The sequence below is a fragment of the Callionymus lyra genome, chromosome 15, assembly GCF_982586985.1.
Source record: "Callionymus lyra chromosome 15, fCalLyr1.hap1.1, whole genome shotgun sequence".
NCBI lineage: Eukaryota > Metazoa > Chordata > Actinopteri > Syngnathiformes > Callionymidae > Callionymus > Callionymus lyra.
The window spans coordinates 8,003,030-8,023,929 of NC_141832.1; the positions used below are offsets into that span (position 1 = coordinate 8,003,030).

Here is a 20,900-nt window from a genome sequence, read left to right on the forward strand (position 1 = left end):
ATGTATATATAAATAGTATTGTAAAAGTATAAATATGATATCCCCCTGCAGGCCGAGGAGCGTCACGGGAACTTCGAGGAGCGTCTGCGACAGATGGAGGCTCAGCTGGAGGAGAAGAACCAGGAGCTCCAGAGGGTGAGGACTCTTTTCTTTCTTCTCCTTCTTCTTCTTCATCCTCCACTCCTCCCTCATCTGTGCAGGCGAGGCAGCGCGAGAGGATGAACGACGAGCACAACAAGCGTCTCTCGGACACGGTCGACAAACTTCTGTCCGAGTCCAACGAGCGTCTGCAGCTCCACCTGAAGGAGAGGATGGCGGCGCTGGAGGAGAAGGTGACATCATCAAGAAGGGACGCTTGGTCCCGAGTATATCAGTGACATCATCAAGAAGGGACGCTTGGTCCCGAGTATATCAGTGACATCATCAAGAAGGGACGCCTGGTCCCGAGTATATCAGTGACATCATCAAGAAGGGACGCTTGGTCCCGAGTATATCAGTGATGTCATCAAGAAGGGACGTTTGGTCCAGAGTATATCAGTGACATCATCAAGAAGGGACGCTTGGTCCCGAGTATATCAGTGACATCATCAAGAAGGGACGCTTGGTCCCGAGTATATCAGTGACATCATCAAGAAGGGACGCCTGGTCCCGAGTATATCAGTGACATCATCAAGAAGGGACGCTTGGTCCCGAGTATATCAGTGATGTCATCAAGAAGGGACGTTTGGTCCAGAGTATATCAGTGACATCATCAAGAAGGGACGCTTGGTCCCGAGTATATCAGTGACATCATCAAGAAGGGACGCTTGGTCCCGAGTATATCAGAGACATCATCAAGAAGGGACGCTTGGTCCAGAGTATATCAGTGACATCATCAAGAAGGGACGCCTGGTCCCGAGTATATCAGTGACATCATCAAGAAGGGACGCTTGGTCCCGAGTACATCAGTGACATCATCAAGAAGGGACGCCTGGTCCAGAGTATATCAGTGACATCATCAAGAAGGGACGCTTGGTCCCGAGTATATCAGTGACATCATCAAGAAGGGACGCCTGGTCCAGAGTATATCAGTGACATCATCAAGAAGGGACGCTTGGTCCCGAGTATATCAGTGACATCATCAAGAAGGGACGCTTGGTCCCGAGTATATCAGTGACATCATCAAGAAGGGACGCTTGGTCCCGAGTATATCAGTGACATCATCAAGAAGGGACGCTTGGTCCCGAGTATATCAGTGACATCATCAAGAAGGGACGCTTGGTCCCGAGTATATCAGTGATGTCATCAAGAAGGGACGTTTGGTCCCTAGTATATCAGTGACATCATCAAGAAGGGACGCTTGGTCCCGAGTATATCAGTGACATCATCAAGAAGGGACGCTTGGTCCCGAGTATATCAGTGATGTCATCAAGAAGGGACGTTTGGTCCCTAGTATATCAGTGACATCATCAAGAAGGGACGCTTGGTCCCGAGTATATCAGAGACATCATCAAGAAGGGACGCTTGGTCCCGAGTATATCAGTGACATCATCAAGAAGGGATGCTTGGTCCCGAGTATATCAGTGACATCATCAAGAAGGGACGCTTGGTCCAGAGTATATCAGTGACATCATCAAGAAGGGACGCTTGGTCCCGAGTATATCAGTGACATCATCAAGAAGGGACGCCTGGTCCAGAGTATATCAGTGACGTCATCAAGAAGGGACGCCTGGTCCAGAGTATATCAGTGACATCATCAAGAAGGGACGCCTGGTCCAGAGTATATCAGTGACATCATCAAGAAGGGACGCCTGGTCCCGAGTATATCAGTGACATCATCAAGAAGGGACGCTTGGTCCCGAGTATATCAGTGACGTCATCAAGAAGGGACGCCTGGTCCAGAGTATATCAGTGACATCATCAAGAAGGGACGCCTGGTCCAGAGTATATCAGTGACATCATCAAGAAGGGACGCCTGGTCCAGAGTATATCAGTGACATCATCAAGAAGGGACGCTTGGTCCCGAGTATATCAGTGACATCATCAAGAAGGGACGCTTGGTCCAGAGTATATCAGTGACATCATCAAGAAGGGATGCTTGGTCCCTAGTATATCAGTGACATCATCAAGAAGGGACGCTTGGTCCAGAGTATATCAGTGACATCATCAAGAAGGGACGCTTGGTCCAGAGTATATCAGTGACATCATCAAGAAGGGACGCTTGGTCCCGAGTATATCAGTGACGTCATCAAGAAGGGACGCCTGGTCCAGAGTATATCAGTGACATCATCAAGAAGGGACGCCTGGTCCAGAGTATATCAGTGACATCATCAAGAAGGGACGCCTGGTCCAGAGTATATCAGTGACATCATCAAGAAGGGACGCCTGGTCCAGAGTATATCAGTGACATCATCAAGAAGGGACGCTTGGTCCCGAGTATATCAGTGACATCATCAAGAAGGGACGCTTGGTCCAGAGTATATCAGTGACATCATCAAGAAGGGATGCTTGGTCCCTAGTATATCAGTGACATCATCAAGAAGGGACGCTTGGTCCAGAGTATATCAGTGACATCATCAAGAAGGGACGCTTGGTCCAGAGTATATCAGTGACATCATCAAGAAGGGACGCTTGGTCCCGAGTATATCAGTGACGTCATCAAGAAGGGACGCCTGGTCCCGAGTATATCAGTGACATCATCAAGAAGGGACGCCTGGTCCCGAGTATATCAGTGACATCATCAAGAAGGGACGCTTGGTCCAGAGTATATCAGTGACATCATCAAGAAGGGACGCTTGGTCCAGAGTATATCAGTGACATCATCAAGAAGGGACGCTTGGTCCAGAGTATATCAGTGACATCATCAAGAAGGGACGCTTGGTCCCGAGTATATCAGTGACATCATTGATGTTTTATTAAATATATTATATAGTCATTATTTCATTGGATTATTGAATATTATTTATGAAAAGGTTGAATTTATTTTAATTAAATACAAAAATTTGAATATTTTCTAAATTAACAATTTTTCTTTTTGATGAGTTTGTTAATTTAAAGGTTGAATTTGTTTGTTTTAAAACTTATAATTGAAATTAAAAAGAATCGAATTCCAATAATTCAAACTTTCAAACATTTTTCTATTGTAATGTTGTTGTTTTTCTTCATATAATTGAATTGAAAATGTTTTATATTTTTCAATTTTTTTTTTTTTACACGTAGAGTTTGATTTTCTAATTCCAATAATTCAATAATAAATTATCTAAATCATAGAAATTATTATTATAAAAAATGGTCAAAAACAAGGAGAATCGGTTTAAAAAATATATATATTCAAACAATAACATTAAAAAACACAATATAAATTTGTTTTAATTACACTATTAAAAAAGATAAAATAAGATAAAAACAAATAATTCAAAATAATGCAAAGAAATAAATGAAACATTAATAAAAACAATATTTATTAAAAACATTCTTATGCAATATGATCGAAAACAGGAAAAATACTTTTTTTGTCCAGATTTTGTCCATATAACGATAATAATTAGACAAATTTGAATATTCTCTTAATTAATGAATTTTCTTTTTGAATTTAAATTGAAGTCAAGAGTTTGTTTATTTTAAGGTTAAATGTTCAATAATTAAAAAATAAATTAGTGAAAAATTAAATATTCATAGTCTTTCAAATTCAATATAAAAATGTTGGTATAAAAGTGTCGCCAGACTAAACCAAACGAGTGCCGAGCGACTGGATCGATCTTTCATCCAATCAGGTTCAACTTGTGATGTCACTGATGTGCTTTGACCTTTGACCCGACTCTCAGGTTCTGTTGGTTCTGTTGGTTCTGTTGATCTCAAACTGTTGTTGTCTGTCCAGAACGCTCTCTCAGAAGAACTGTCCAACATGAAGAAGCTTCAGGACGACCTCCTGACCAACAAGGTACCTCCCCCGACCCCTGACCCCTGACCCCCCCCACAGGCTCCGCCCCTCCTCACTCTCTCTCCCCCCCACCTCCCTCAGGACCAGCTGATCGCCGAGCTGGAGCGCATCCAGCTGGAGCTGGACCAGCTCCGAGCCCGGCCCGGCGGCTCCTACTCCAGGTGGGTCCAGGAGGGCTGAGGGTTGCGTGAGGAGCGAAGGTTCTGCTGCGAGTCTCGACGAGGAGCCGCCTTTGAAGTGACGCGTCTCCCTCGCGGCTGATTGTTTCCTGACAACAAGCGCCGGCGGTCGCTTCAGTCAACGATTCACAATCTCACGGGTCGTCGAACCGGTTCCTGCGGGAACTGGCTGATGATGCTAACTGTTAGCATGTAGCATCTCAATGAACTTCAGTTCAACCGTCTGTAGAATCTTGAATCAGTTTATTCCTCCTGTTATCTCTGGGTCAAGGTGACCCGAAGGCCCGAAAACAAACGTGTTTGTTGTATCCCTTGTGTTATCGCCGGGTCAAGGTGACCCGAAGGCCTGGAAACATTATTGTTAACAACACAAGGGATACCACAAACACATTTGTTTTTCGGGCCTTCGGGTCACCTTGACCCAGAGATAACACAAGGGATACAACAAACACATTTGTTTTTCGGGCCTTCGGGTCACCTTGACCCAGAGATAACACAAGGGTTAAGGGTGAAGGGTAAGATAGTGTCTGCTGTGTGTTACTGTCAACAATCTGTTGATACTTATCACGATACATATGATCAGGATGTATTTGTAGTATTGTTCGAGTAATTGACTCTGGTGTTGTGATAGTGTAGTAACAAGTATATATGTGTAGTACTGTTCGAGTAATTGACTCTGGTGTTGTGATAGTGTAGTAACAAGTATATACTGTATGTGTAGTATTGTTCGAGTAATTGACTCTGGTGTTGCGATAGTGTAGTAACAAGTATATATGTGTAGTATTGTCCAGTACTTGACTCTGGTGTTGTGATAGTGTAGTAACAAGTATATATGTGTAATATTGTCCAGTACTTGACTCTGGTGTTGCGATAGTGTAGTAACAAGTATATATGTGTAGTATTGTCGAGTACTTGACTCTGGTGTTGTGATAGTGTAGTAACAAGTATATATGTGTAATATTGTCCAGTACTTGACTGTGGTGTTGCGATAGTGTAGTAACAAGTATATATGTGTAGTATTGTCCAGTACTTGACTCTGGTGTTGCGATAGTGTAGTAACAAGTATATATGTGTAGTATTGTCCAGTACTTGACTCTGGTGTTGTGATAGTGTAGTAACAAGTATATATGTGTAATATTGTCCAGTACTTGACTCTGGTGTTGCGATAGTGTAGTAACAAGTATATATGTGTAGTATTGTCGAGTACTTGACTCTGGTGTTGTGATAGTGTAGTAACAAGTATATATGTGTAATATTGTCCAGTACTTGACTGTGGTGTTGCGATAGTGTAGTAACAAGTATATATGTGTAGTATTGTCGAGTACTTGACTCTGGTGTTGTGATAGTGTAGTAACAAGTATATATGTGTAATATTGTCCAGTACTTGACTCTGGTGTTGCGATAGTGTAGTAACAAGTATATATGTGTAGTATTGTCGAGTACTTGACTCTGGTGTTGTGATAGTGTAGTAACAAGTATATATGTGTAATATTGTCCAGTACTTGACTCTGGTGTTGCGATAGTGTAGTAACAAGTATATATGTGTAATATTGTCCAGTACTTGACTCTGGTGTTGCGATACTGTAGTAACAAGTATATTTGGTATTTTCAAACCAAAATATGTCCAAACATCAGCTTTAAAAGCTGCTGGAATCACTGTATCCTCTCGTCCTCAGTCATCGCCACAGGATTTCATTGTTGCTATAAACGCGGAGGACGCAATGACTGCTGCCATTTAGTGGTGGAAGGTTTAATTGCAACACAGAAATTTTAAACAGATGTCTCACCTCAGCTGTCGTTGCAGCCGCTCTCTGCCGGGCAGCGCTCTGGAGCTGAGGTACTCCCACGGAGGGGGGTCCCTCCACACGGGCTCCAGCGCCCACCTGGACCCCTTCAGCGCCGGCTCCTCCGGGGGCGTGGTCTGGCGCGGCAACTGCAACCGCTGGAGCTCCGCCCGCGAGGATTCCAGCAAGGTAGGCGGAGCCTGTTTAGTATTGACGTCATCCAGACCCACTTAAGATCGGATCCTACTTCTGACGCCGTGTGTAGCAAGAAACGTCTGAAGTCCAAATATATATATTTTTGTTTTTATATCGTAACTATAAGTTTTTGATTCTGTCGTTTTTAGGCGTTAAATTTAGCCAAAACTAAGACTTCTCTGGTAACTAAACACTTATGACCTGGGTCTGACCCGGGTTCTCCTCCCAGTGGAGTGTGAAGGAACGAAATAAATGTTGCTTTTTTACCAAACATGATCAAATACAAGTAAATATTTATACACGTATTGTTCGACAACGATTTAATTACACAATTCAAATTAAAAAATAAAAGATTAATAAAAATAACTTTGAATAAATGCATCAAAAATATAAGAATAATGTTTTTTATAAATAAGGAAAATATATTTTTATATATATTTTAAATAACGACAAATGACACAATATATAGTTTATTATCACAATTAAAATTAAAAATAAAACAAAATAATTGTTAATTAATTAAAGCATTTGAAATTAATTCATAAAATGCCAAAAATAACAAAAATACTGATTTTTTAAAAATCTTTTTAAACATTTCAAAGAAAACTGGAAAAAACAATTCTGGTGAAATATGACGAAAAATCATTGAAAATTCATTAAAACATATAAATTCTTTGATGACAAAAATGCTTCTCATAAATAATAATAATTAAAAATTTAAAATAATGTTTATTTATATTTTAAAGCATAAAAACGCATTCAAAATGATCGAAAAAAGGGAAAATCTTTTTGTAATGGTAAACAACACAATGTGTTTTTATTACACAAAAAGATAAAATGAGATAAATACTAATATTTTAAATAATGCAACAGAATTGAATGAAAACTGAATAAAAATAATATTCATTTATATTTGAAACATAAAAAAATGAGTTCTTAAGCAACATGATAGAAAACAGGGGAAATATTTTTTATAAATGTATATAAAAATGAATAAGTTTAATTAAATGAATTGAAATAAAAACAACATATATATAAAAAAGAAGATAAAATGGTATAAAGTAATATTTATTAGAAACAAAATATGAAAAATGTAAATAAAAAAAAAGGGAAATATTATTTTATATATCAAATGAATTACACATTATTCAAATAAAATAAAAACAAGAATATTTATTCTTTTTATATTTCAAAACATCTCTTCAAATAACTCGCACAGCAAAGGATTTCTTATATGATTTTTTAAAAATCGTTAAATTGTTTAATATTAATATCAATTAGTTTTATCTTCTTAAAAATTTCAACAAAAATCCAAACAATATAAATATATTTTTTTCATAAATGTTTAGTGAACAATATTTAAAAACATGTTGTTTAATTTCACTACTTTTAATGAAAAAAACAAAAGATTAATTTAAATATTTTTGAAAAAATATATGTAATATTTTTAAACATCTCAACAAACAATATAAGGGTGTGTGTGTGTGTGTGCGTGCTCAGTATCCAGACTGGGAGAGCGGGGCTCTGCTGGGGACCGGGTACGAGCCCAGCATGGACGTGGGCTCCGACGACGAGGACGACGGCGATCATCGCTTCGGCTCCGAACTCTTGTCTCCGAGCGGACAGACGGACGTGCAGACGCTCGCCATTATGCTGCAGGAGCAGCTGGAGGCCATTAACAAGGAGATCAAGTGAGATGATGGTTGAGCCACAGATTCATGGTTACACACAACTGAAGCACTGACCCACAATCCTCTCTGTTTGACGCGGGTAAACTGGAAGTGAGTTGAACTAATGGAAATCGTAAAATCTCACACGAAAAAAAAAACACATAAACTCTTTAAAACACACACTAAATTAAACACATAAACTCTCTCAAACACACACTAAAATAAACATACACACTCTCTCAAACACTCAGTAAAATAAACAAACAAACTCTCTTAAACACACACTAAAAAAACTACATAAACTCTCTTAAACACTCACTAAAAGAAACATAAACTCTCTCAAACACACACTAAAAAAAACACACAAACTCTTTAAAACACACACTAAATTAAACACATAAACTCTCTCAAACACACACTAAAATAAACAAACAAACTCTCTAAAACACACACTAAAAAACACAAACTCTTTAAAACACACACTAAATTAAACACAAACTCTCTCAAACACACACTAAAATAAACATACAAACTCTCTCAAACACTCAGTAAAATAAACAAACAAACTCTCTTAAACACACACTAAAAAAACTACATAAACTCTCTTAAACACTCACTAAAAGAAACATAAACTCTCTCAAACACACACTAAAAGAAACACACAAACTCTTTAAAACACACACTAAATTAAACACATAAACTCTCTCAAACACACACTAAAATAAACAAACAAACTCTCTAAAACACACACTAAAAAAACTACATAAACTCTCTTAAACACTCACTAAAAGAAACATAAACTCTCTCAAACACACACTAAAAGAAACACACAAACTCTTTTAAACACACACTAAAATAAACACACAAACTCTCTCAAAAAAACTCTAAAATAAACACACAAACTATCTCAAACACACGCCAAAACTTAAACACACCAACACTCTTAAAAACCTCTAAAATAAACACACAAACTCTCTCAAAAACCTCTAAAATAAACACACAAACTATCTCAAACACACACCAAAACTTAAACACGCCAACTCTCTTAAAAACCTCTAAAATAAACACACAAACTCTCTCAAAAACCTCTAAAATAAACACACAAACTATCTCAAACACACACCAAAACTTAAACACGCCAACTCTCTTAAAAACCTCTAAAATAAACACACAAACTCTCTCAAAAACCTCTAAAATAAACACACAAACTATCTCAAACACACACCAAAACTTAAACACGCCAACTCTCTTAAAAACCTCTAAAATAAACACACAAACTATCTCAAACACACACCAAAACTTAAACACACAAACTCTCTCAAACACACACTAAATAAACACATATTCACACAAGCTTTCTCTTCACACACAAACACACACACACACACATACATGCCCTTAACAAACATTCACACAAACCTTCTCACACACACAAACACAAAAATAAACAGACATCTAAACAAACCTTCTCTCACACACACAAACACAAAAAACACGCAATAATAAACGTAAATAAATCATTCCCACAAACCTTTGTGTCACACACACTCGCAAAAACCAACACATTATTCACACAATTATCTCTCAGACACTCGCAAAAACATACACATTTACACAATAATCTCTCAAACACTCATTTACACACAAACACAAAAATAAACAAAACCTTTGCACAAACAGACGCACAAAAATGAAAAAAAATTCACACATATCTCACACACACACACACACCTAAATAAGATCTGTCAACGCAGCAGGTGTGAGTCGCTCAGATGGTTCCCCAGGTTTGACTTCAACACGGTTGTTAATCTCTGGTGTCACATGACGCTTCTGCACATGTGTCAGTCACACGTGTGTCGCTCACACATGTGTGGTCACTCACGAGAGGCGTGTGCGTCGAGGCGTGTGATGTGAGCGAAGCCTGATGCGACTCTGGAATCTTCAAGTTCGTAACTTCCTGTAAACATCCTGTTGTTCTGAGGTGTGAACACGGAACGTCGGGTGTTAACTCGACTGCACTGTCGCCCGCAGCTCTGACTGTTTTAGTGAGTCTGTGCATCATCCCGCACACAAATACACACACAAACCTCTGTTTTATGTGTGTAGAGGGATAATTGTGTGTTTAAAGTGTGTGTTTGTTTGAGTGTCCGTCCATGTGAGAGTAGGTTTGTGTGTTTATTTTTGTGTTTCTGTGAGTGTGCGAGGGATAATTGTGTGAATGTGTGTTTAAAGTGTGTGTTTGTTTGAGTGTCCGTCCATGTGAGGGTAGGTTTGTGTGTTTATTTTTGTGTGTCTGTGAGTGTGTGAGGGATAATTGTGTGAATATAACAATAATAACTAATCAGCAGGAGAACACAAGACAGGTGAAGACAATAACTAATCAGCAGGAGAACACAAGACAGGTGAAGACAATAACAATCAGCAGGAGAACACAAGACAGGTGAAGACAATAACTAATCAGCAGGAGAACACAAGACAGGTGAAGACAATAACTAATCAGCAGGAGAACACGAGACAGGTGAAGACAATAACAATAAGAAGGAGAACACAAGACAGGTGAAGACAATAACTAATCAGCAGGAGAACACAAGACAGGTGAAGACAATAACTAATCAGCAGGAGAACACAAGACAGGTGAAGACAATAACAATCAGCAGGAGAACACAAGACAGGTGAAGACAATAACTAATCAGCAGGAGAACACAAGACAGGTGAAGTCAATAACTAATCAGCAGAAGTACACAAGACCAGTTGAAGACAATGACTAATCAGCAGAAGAACACAAGACCAGGTGAAGACAATAACCAATCAGCAGGAGAACACAAGAGAGGTGAAGACAATAACTAATCAGCAGGAGAACACAAGACAGGTGAAGACAATAACTAATCAGCAGGAGAACACAAGACAGGTGAAGACAATAACTAATCAGCAGGAGAACACAAGACAGGTGAAGACAATAACAATCAGCAGGAGAACACAAGACCAGGTGAAGACAATAATAATCAGCAGGAGAACACAAGACCAGGTGAAGACAATAACTAATCAGCAGGAGAACACAAGACAGGTGAAGACAATAACAATCAGCAGGAGAACACAAGACCAGGTGTGCGTGTGTGTATGAATGAAAGTGTGTGAATGAATTTAACATTTGAAATGTTGAAATTTAGTTTAGTTTTATTTTTAATTGTGTATTTAATGTGTGTATTTGTGCAAGTGTGTGGGAAAGAAAGTTTGCGTGAATTAATTTAACATATCAAATGTTTTTAATTGTGTATTTAGTGTAATGAATGTGTGTGTGTTTGTTCAAGTTCATTCAATATTCCGATGATCACGATATACTTCCATAAAAATGTCAGGAGTAAGGAGGAAAAAATACTTCATTAAAAAAAATACAAAGTGAAATTAAAAATAAAACAAATCTTGTCAAATAGAAAATAAATGTTCTCAGAGTGTACAGATGTCTGCCAAGCAGCTCATTACCACCTATCTAGTCATTTATATGTATTATTTATTTATTTTTAAATTCTTATCAATATGACGCAACAGGTGGCAGTAGCATTTCAGAAATCCCTTGATAAGTATTGAAGTCTTAAAATGATTTGTGGGTCCAGAAGGTTATTTCGCAAGCTCTGACTGTGGCTGAGTTTCCTGATTGCGCTCCTGCTCCTCCTGCTCCAGGCTGATCCAGGAGGAGAAGGAGAACACGGAGCTTCGGGCGGAGGAGATCGAAAGCCGGGTCAGCAGCGTGGCCCTGGACAGCCCACCCATGCCGCCGGGCTCACTGGGCAGGGACAGCACGGGGCGCAGCTACATGACCTCGTCCATCACGTCCTCCACCCTTGCCTCCCCGTCGCCCCCCAGCTCGGGACACTCCACACCACGCCTGCCTCACTCTCCCGCCCGTGAGAACGACCGACAGGTACCACCAACCGTCTTCCTTCGTGAGGTCTTCGAGTTAGCTTAGTCCACCTGTGGACGAGCCTAATCGGTGGTAGGTAGGATGAACCAGAAAGACCTGCTCCTCCTACAGGTGTGCAGTTCACGCGCACCGAAAAAAATGTCATCCTCACACCGATGGGTTTAAAAATTGCAGTGAACATCTACTTTATCTTCTGAGCAGAGTTCTAAGTACCTTGAATAGGATAGTTTGGTAAACGGCGCCACTTTGTGAACATTTCTGAATATATACCCGATCTAGAACCACAGTGACGAGCGGTCCCTGGCCCTTCTGGACTCCACACCTCCTCCGACTCCACGAGCCCTGCGACTTGAAAGAATGGCTCTAACTCACCCCGGAGGGATAATGGACGACCCCCGAGAGTTCCGCAGGTGAGACCCTACCCTTGAAACCACCCATTGAGCTCTGAAAGTGAGGCTTTGCGAAGCTTCCTCATCTACCCAGTAACAAGGGATTTGACTCGTGTCCTGCTTGTTTGGGTTCAGTCTGTCTGCAGACGGCAGCAGCACAAACAGCAGTCAGGACTCCCTCCACAAGTCCAGCAAGAAGAAGAGCATCAAGTCTTCCATCGGACGGCTTTTCGGGAAGAAAGAAAAGGGCCGGATGGGGCTGTCTGGACGGGACGGCTGCGCTTCGCTGGGTAAACGAGATGTTGAATCTGGTGGGTTCTCTTTGGTCTTCTAAAGTCTCTCCCACTGTGGCTCCTGCAGCGTCCACACCTTCTGAAGATCTGGCCCCCGGAGACGCCATGGGAATAAACAAGACGGGAACCCTAGGCCCGGCAGACAAAGACCGCCGCAGCAAAAAGAAGTGAGAAAAAAGACATGATTCTTTTAGTTTCTCTTCCACCAAAACCAAAAACTACTTTCTTCCTCTCTTAGACACGAACTCCTGGAGGAAGCCTGTCGTCAAGGACTACCTTTTGCCTCCTGGGACGGACCCACAGTGGTCTCCTGGTTGGAGGTAGGAGACTTAAAAGCATTCCCTTTGAGACAAGACCAGTTTTATCTTCTACATGATTGTCTCTCCGTCAGCTCTGGGTCGGGATGCCCGCCTGGTACGTCGCTGCCTGTCGCGCCAACGTCAAGAGCGGCGCCATCATGGCCAACCTGTCCGACACCGAGATCCAGAGAGAGATCGGCATAAGCAACCCGCTGCACCGCCTGAAGCTGCGACTGGCCATCCAAGAGATGGTATCCCTCACCAGTCCGTCCGCCCCGGCCAGCACCCGATCCGTGAGTTCAAGGCCTTCCTGTCTGTGTTTGACCTGGGATCTCCTTGGGATCTTGCTAACGCCGGTTTACCGGCTTGGCGACTCAGATTTCTTGTGATTTAGCAACCTTATAGGTTTCTACAAGCTTCCTTTCCATGACTACCCCAGTAACACACTTGCACAACAGTAACTTTCGGCTCGTGGTCGGTCAGATCTGGGGTTTACAGCCCAACCAGTGTTCTCTCTGGGGTCCCCCCCGAATCCTCATAATTTCCCCTTCTCGTCCTTAGTCCACCAGTAACGTGTGGATGACCCACGCTGAGATGGAGACTCTAAACGCCGCCATCAAACCTCCGGTCAGTCGCTGTCTGGACTCACTTTGTCTTTTCTCCGCCGTTCAGTCTGTTGATGTCTCTCTCCCCTTCCTTCTCCTCCCCCTCTCCTCCCACACCTCCTCGTCTTTGTTCCGTCTTTATATTGATCGATTTCTCTCGGTGGACTCTAGACCAGACAGTGGAGCTTCTTCTCGCTCCCTCTGGTCGCTGGTTCGACGCCCGCGACTAATGACCCGTTCACTAACACACTGTTCCTCCCTTCTGTCCTTCTCTCCTCACCTCTGCTCCTCACTCCTCTGCTTCTCCTCCTTTCTCTGCACGTCTCCCTCCATCTTCTCAGGAGCTGAAGGAGTTCAGCTGGGATCAGGTAAGGGACCCCCATGGGGTCTGTAGAAATGCTGAGTCATTAATCTGTCTGGGACTAATCGCGGTATCGACCGGCAGATCCTGGCCTACGGTGACATGAATCACGAGTGGGTGGGGAACGACTGGCTGCCCGGTCTGGGTCTGCCGCAGTATCGCAGCTACTTCATGGAGTCGCTGGTGGACGCTCGTATGCTGGACCACCTGACCAAGAAGGAGCTGCGTGGACAGCTCAAGATGGTGGACAGCTTCCACAGGTACTGAGGCAGTCAATCACTGAGTAACAAAAGCTTCATGTTTCCAACTCATGGATTGACATTGATGTCTAAGATTCTTTGAGTCAGACTCACTTCCTGTTGAATTTAGACTCTATGAGTTAGAAGAACTTCCTCTCCAGCCAGGAGTTTGTTACAGTGGTACACAGACCTACACAACCATTTACAAACACCTACACAAAATAATCACATACACAACACTAACACACGTACACAACACTAACACACCTAGACAACAATAACTCAACTGTGCAACAGTAACACACCTGCACATCACTAATACAACTGTGCAACATTAACACACCTGCAAAACAGTAACACACCTGCACAACAGTAACACACTTGCGCAACAGCAACACATCTGCACAATGGTAACAAACCTGCAAAACACTAACGCACCTTCACAACATTAACACACTTGCACTACAGTAACACACTAGTACCACATTAACATAATTGTACCACACTAACACACTTGTACTTCACTAACACACTTGTACCACACTAACACACTTGTACCACAGTAACACAATTGTACCACATTAACACAATTGTACCACATTAACACAATTGTACCACACTAACACACTTGTACTTCACTAACACACTTGTACCACAATAACACACTTGTACCACAGTAACACAATTGTACCACATTAACACAATTGTACCACATTAACACACCTGAACCACAGTAACACACCTGAACCACAGTAACACACCTGAACCACAGTAACACACCTGAACCATAATAACACACCTGAACCACAATAACACACCTGAACCACAATAACACACCTGAACCACAATAACACACCTGTAACACAATAACACACCTGAACCACGGTAACACACCTGAACCACAATAACACACCTGAACCACAATAACACACCTGAACCACAATAACACACCTGAACCACAATAACACATCTGAACCACATTAACACACCTGAACCACAATAACACACCTGAACCACAATAACACACCTGAACCACAATAACACACTTGTACCACAATAACACACTTGTACCACAGTTACACACCTGAATCACAGTAACACACCTGAACCACAGTAACACAACTGAACCACAGTTACACACCTGAACCACAGTAACACACCTGAACCACAGTAACACACCTGAACCACAGTAACACACCTGGACCACAGTAACACACCTGGACCACAGTAACACACCTGAACCACAATAACACACCTGGACCACAGTAACACACCTGAACCACAGTAACACACCTGAACCACAGTAACACACCTAAACCACAGTAACACACCTGAACCACAGTAACACACCTGAACCACAGTAACACACCTGAACCACAATAACACACCTGGACCACAGTAACACACCTGAACCACAGTTACACACCTGAACCACAGTAACACACCTGAACCACAGTTACACACCTGAACCACAGTAACACACCTGAACCACAGTAACACACCTGGACCACAGTTACACACCTGAACCACAGTAACACACCTGAACCACAATAACACACCTGAACCACAATAACACACCTGAACCACAATAACACACCTGTAACACAATAACACACCTGAACCACGGTAACACACCTGAACCACAATAACACACCTGAACCACAATAACACACCTGAACCACAATAACACACCTGAACCACAATAACACATCTGAACCACATTAACACACCTGAACCACAATAACACACCTGAACCACAATAACACACCTGAACCACAATAACACACTTGTACCACAATAACACACTTGTACCACAGTTACACACCTGAATCACAGTAACACACCTGAACCACAGTAACACAACTGAACCACAGTTACACACCTGAACCACAGTAACACACCTGAACCACAGTAACACACCTGAACCACAGTAACACACCTGAACCACAGTAACACACCTGGACCACAGTAACACACCTGGACCACAGTAACACACCTGAACCACAATAACACACCTGGACCACAGTAACACACCTGAACCACAGTAACACACCTGAACCACAGTAACACACCTGAACCACAGTAACACACCTGAACCACAGTAACAAACCTGAACCACAGTAACACACCTGAACCACAATAACACACCTGGACCACAGTAACACACCTGAACCACAGTTACACACCTGAACCACAGTAACACACCTGAACCACAGTTACACACCTGAACCACAGTAACACACCTGAACCACAGTAACACACCTGGACCACAGTTACACACCTGAACCACAGTAACACACCTGAACCACAGTTACACACCTGAACCACAGTAACACACCTGAACCACAATAACACACCTGGACCACAGTAACACACCTGAACCACAGTTACACACCTGAACCACAGTAACACACCTGAACCACAGTAACACACCTGGACCACAGTAACACACCAGCACAACACTAACAGACACACAAGTGTGTTATTCGCTCCATGAGTGTATTCCAGCTATTTGGTGAGTCAGGTCCAGAACTGTAGAGCCCGAGGACTCGAGCCCCCCTCGTCGTGTCTCTTCTTGACAAATATGAACGCGTAACGCGACACTCGTAGGGAGGCTCAGGTGTGTGTCTCCGGGCAGGTGCGGCTCTGTTAACCCCTCTGACCTCTCTGACCTCTCTGACCTCTCCCAGGGTCAGCATGCATTACGGCATCATGTGCCTGAAGCGTCTGAATTACGACCGCAAGGAGCTGGAGCGCAGGAGGGAGGAGAGCCTGCACCAGAACATAGGTGAGCTCACACCTCCAGCACAGGTGCGTCTTCTCTGGTGGCTCCACTGACCACTGCGACCCCACTTCAACGAGCATGTTGCTAGCATTGATCCACGATCGTGAACAATATTAACAAGTTTGTTGTGTTGATTTTCTGGGTCTGATTTGTCTTTTTATCGTTTGAAATGAGCTCAGAGAAAGTAGTAAACTGAAGCATTCCGCAAGTGATTAGTGGATCCAGATGGTGACTCGGAATAACGGGAAAATCCTGTGGATAATCACATGACCTATTGTTACAACATGTTAATAATGTGACCACAAAATAAATAACCAGAAGAGAAGAAAGAAAGCAAAATGGAGGAAATAAATGTTTAGTATTAATATGGAGTAACACTACAAAGCTTTATAATTATACAGGGGCCTTGTGAAATAATAGTTCTGAGCAGAGTATACAGAGCCTCTTGGAGTAATCCTTCAAAGTACTAGCAGAGTAATACTAAGAAGTATTGAGGAGTATTACTACGACGTAACGTGTGGTAATAATGTGACGCATCATGGAGTAATACTATGGTAAATTGCTTACTTACTTACTTGTCAAGTAATACTACAGCGCCTCATGGAGTATTACTACAAAGCCTAGAGAAGTAATTCTATGATGTATCGGCGTAATATTACGATGCATCAAGGAATAATACTAAGAAGTATCACCAAGAAGCAGTAATAATACAAATGATTGCTGAGTAATATTACGAGGACTCAAGGAGAAATACTACAAAGTATTGGGGTGTAATACTATAAAGACTCAAGGAGTAGTATTAAAAAGAATGGCGGTGTAATGCTACAAGAAACACAACAATCAGATTAATTTTAAGAAAAAATAAAAAAAATAATAAAAATAGTGAGAAAATAACAAAAACACAATATTTGCTTCAATAAATGAATGAAAAAGGCAAAACAAAGTGACAAACTTAGAACAAATAATAAATAAATTAAATATATTTATTTTTTATTTTCACACACAAGGTTGGAAATAACATCTAAATACATCACAAGTTTTCCTTTTTCCACCTCATGTCAAACTCGTTCTGTGCGGATGTGTCCCAGCTAGCTGGGGTGAGACACAAGAGTTGTAAATTAACCTGGTTTTTGTGGGAGTTCCTGTGACCCCGATTGCAAAACCGCCATCTTCGTAAAAGACTCACTTGTTCAAAAGTAAAACCTCACGAATCGCAAACATCTGCCGACAATAAGCGGCGAAAAACATCCGCCGCCGTTTGACGACGAGAGCAGCGAGGATTCCTCCGGCGGTCGTAAACCGACACCAGCGCCGCGGCGGGGTTCGGGGGTCTGGCGTTGGCATTAACCAACCACAGACCTTCTTTCTCGCGGAGAAAACAAACACTGGGTTTATTTACACGTTACCACATTTCTGGACGCGGACGTGGACCTCCGCCTCTGATCTTGTTGTTCTCTCCCGCTGATGCTGAGAAAACTTTGCAGACCGCAGAAGCAATTACTTAAAATGTCAACGCGCCGAAGCCTCGCGGTCGTTCTGCAGCCAGGAAGTGATGCTGCTGTAAATCTTCCCGCCGTGTGGTTCCTTAACAAGGTTAAAGGTCACGTTGACTTCTTTAAATGAGCGCTAATTATTTCCTTTTGGTCTTTATGGTCTTTTAAGTGACTTTTTTTTTATCCTTTATCGTGTTTGTTTTTTTGTCTTTGGAGAAGAAAAACAATTTAACATTAAATATAAAAGTAAAATGAAAATATAAAAAATATATAAAATACGAATTAATAAACGTTTTATGATTGAAAATATATGTTTGTTTTTTTGGTAATAACATTATTTTGACGCAAAAAAAGTATAAAATACAGAGAAAACAAAACAAACGTCTCCTTTAATGAAAGAAAATCGTCAGGAAATATGTACTTTTTGCAATTATGGGAGAAGAAAAAACAAAATAAAAGAAGAAGAGATGAAAGAAAGCAAAATAGAGGAAATAAATGTTTAGTATTACTGTGGAGTAATACTACAAATATTTGTAATTATACAGGGGCCTTGTGAAATAATAGTTCTGAGCAGAATAATACTACAGATCCTATTGGAGTAATCCTTCAAAGTACTAGCAGAGTAATACTAAGAAGCATTGAGGAGTATTACTATGAAGTATCCTGCGGTAATAATGTGACGCCTTGTGGAGTAAAACTATGGTAAATTTCTTACTTACTTACTTGTCAAGTATTACTTCAGCGCCTAATGGAGTATTACTACAAAGCCTAGAGGAGTATTATTATGAAGTATTGTGTGGTAATAATGTGATGCCTCGTGGAGTAATACTATGAAAAATTGCTTACTTACTTACTTGTCAATACTACAAGGACTCAAGGAGTAGTACTAAAAAGAATGGCGGAGTAATGCTACAAAGACTCAAGGAGTAATACTAAGAAGTATCACGGTGTAATTCTCCAAAGATTCAAGGAGTAATACTAAGATGTAACACGGAGTAATGCTACAAAGACTCAAGGAGTAATACTCAGAAGTATCACGGTGTAATGCTACAAAGACTCAAGGAGTAATACTAAGAAGTAACACGGAGTAATGCTACAAAGACTCAAGGAGTAATACTAAGAAGTATCACGGTGTAATGCTACACAGACTCAAGGAGTAATACTAAGAAGTATCACGGTGTAATGCTACAAAGACTCAAGGAGTAATACTAAGAAGTAACACGGAGTAATGCTACAAAGACTCAAGGAGTAATACTAAGAAGTATCACGGTGTAATGCTACAAAGACTCAAGGAGTAATACTAAGAAGTATCACGGTGTAATGCTACAAAGACTCAAGGAGTAATACTAAGAAGTATCACAGTGTAATGCTACAAAGACTCAAGGAGTAATACTAAAGTATCATGGAGTAATACTACAAAGACTCATGGAGTGATACTAAGAAGTATTGCTGAGTAATACTACAAAGACTCAAGAAGTAATACTGCGAACTGCACCATGGAATATATAATGATAAAAGTTATTATTATTATATATATATATATATATATATATATATATATATATATATCAATAAAAAAAATTAAACATGTATGTATATACAATACAAATATATAAAACAATATTTCAAACGTATTCACCAAAAATGTCCATAGTTTTTACAATACTTTTCTATAACCTCATATTCTAAAACAAAGATATTCTAAAACGATTAGAGTCGTGAGGGCAGAAGGTCAAAAACACTCCATAAATCAAGTGTAATCTCCAGCTGACACATCTCTGCAGGAACGTCTCCCTCATAACAAACTCCTCCAGAATTCTTCAGGAAACCTTTTCTTCTGACGTCTTTTCTTCCAGACGTGATGGTTTGGTCCAACGAGCGCGTCATGTGTTGGGTTCAAGCCATCGGCCTGAAGGAATACGCCGACAACCTGCGTGAGAGCGGAGTCCACGGGGCGCTGCTGGCGCTGGACGACACCTTCGACTACTGCGACCTGGCGCTGCTGCTGCAGGTCCCGAACCAGAACACGCAGGTCAGGCGGAGAAGAGAGTGCAGGCAGGGTGGAACTCTTGAATACCGTATTTACTGGAACATAAGGTGCACTTTTTTCTCAGACTTGACCGATGGACACGTGCAACTTTGTAGTATTAATCAGGGTAATCCTAAGAAGCCTCACGGAGCAGTACTACGAGGTTTTCAGGAGTAATATCAAAGGGTTCAACAGAGTAATACTGCAAAGCTTTGCATAGTAGTACTATTGAACCGCTGTGTAATACTCTGGAGCCTTACAGAGTTGTACTACAAAGTCTTAGTAGAGTTATAAACAAAGTCCCATGGAGTAATACTACAAAGCTTTGAGGAGAAATAATACAAAGCCTTGCGGAGTAATACCACAGAGCCTTGTGAAATTAAAGTACTTATAGTAATACTAAGAAACATTGAGGAGTATTACTACAAAGTTTTGTGTGGTAATAATGTGACTCCTCGTGGAATAATACTATGGTAAATTGCTTATTACTTACTTACTTGTCAAGTAATACTACAGCCCCACGTGGAGTATTACTAGGCCTAGTAGAGTAATACTATGACACAATACTACAAAGCCTAAAGGAGTAATACTAAGGAGTATCATGGAGTAATACTACGAAGACTCAAGGATTAATGCTACAAATTATCCCGAGTAATATTACAAAGACTCTAGGAGTAGTACTACAAAGTATCACAGAGTAATACTAAATGTATTCAAGGAGTAAAAAAAGTATTGAAGAAT

At 41.1% G+C, this 20,900-nt stretch overlaps 1 protein-coding gene across 2 annotated transcripts in view; it reads left to right on the plus strand.

Annotated features, from left to right (window-relative positions):
- The window catches only part of ppfia3 (PTPRF interacting protein alpha 3), a 41,833-nt gene that overhangs the window by 16,533 nt on the left and 4,400 nt on the right, over positions 1-20,900 (plus strand). For both annotated transcript variants that reach the window (XM_087808800.1, XM_087808801.1), the window contains exons 11-27: positions 52-135; positions 201-332; positions 3,857-3,919; positions 4,001-4,080; positions 5,903-6,071; positions 7,578-7,768; positions 11,426-11,666; positions 11,946-12,076; positions 12,191-12,345; positions 12,416-12,515; positions 12,587-12,668; positions 12,740-12,940; positions 13,209-13,274; positions 13,594-13,620; positions 13,698-13,873; positions 16,543-16,640; positions 19,987-20,162. In XM_087808800.1, coding sequence (XP_087664926.1) covers positions 52-135; positions 201-332; positions 3,857-3,919; positions 4,001-4,080; positions 5,903-6,071; positions 7,578-7,768; positions 11,426-11,666; positions 11,946-12,076; positions 12,191-12,345; positions 12,416-12,515; positions 12,587-12,668; positions 12,740-12,940; positions 13,209-13,274; positions 13,594-13,620; positions 13,698-13,873; positions 16,543-16,640; positions 19,987-20,162 — 2,172 coding nt within the window. The remainder of the gene's footprint in view (positions 1-51; positions 136-200; positions 333-3,856; positions 3,920-4,000; positions 4,081-5,902; positions 6,072-7,577; positions 7,769-11,425; positions 11,667-11,945; positions 12,077-12,190; positions 12,346-12,415; positions 12,516-12,586; positions 12,669-12,739; positions 12,941-13,208; positions 13,275-13,593; positions 13,621-13,697; positions 13,874-16,542; positions 16,641-19,986; positions 20,163-20,900) is intronic.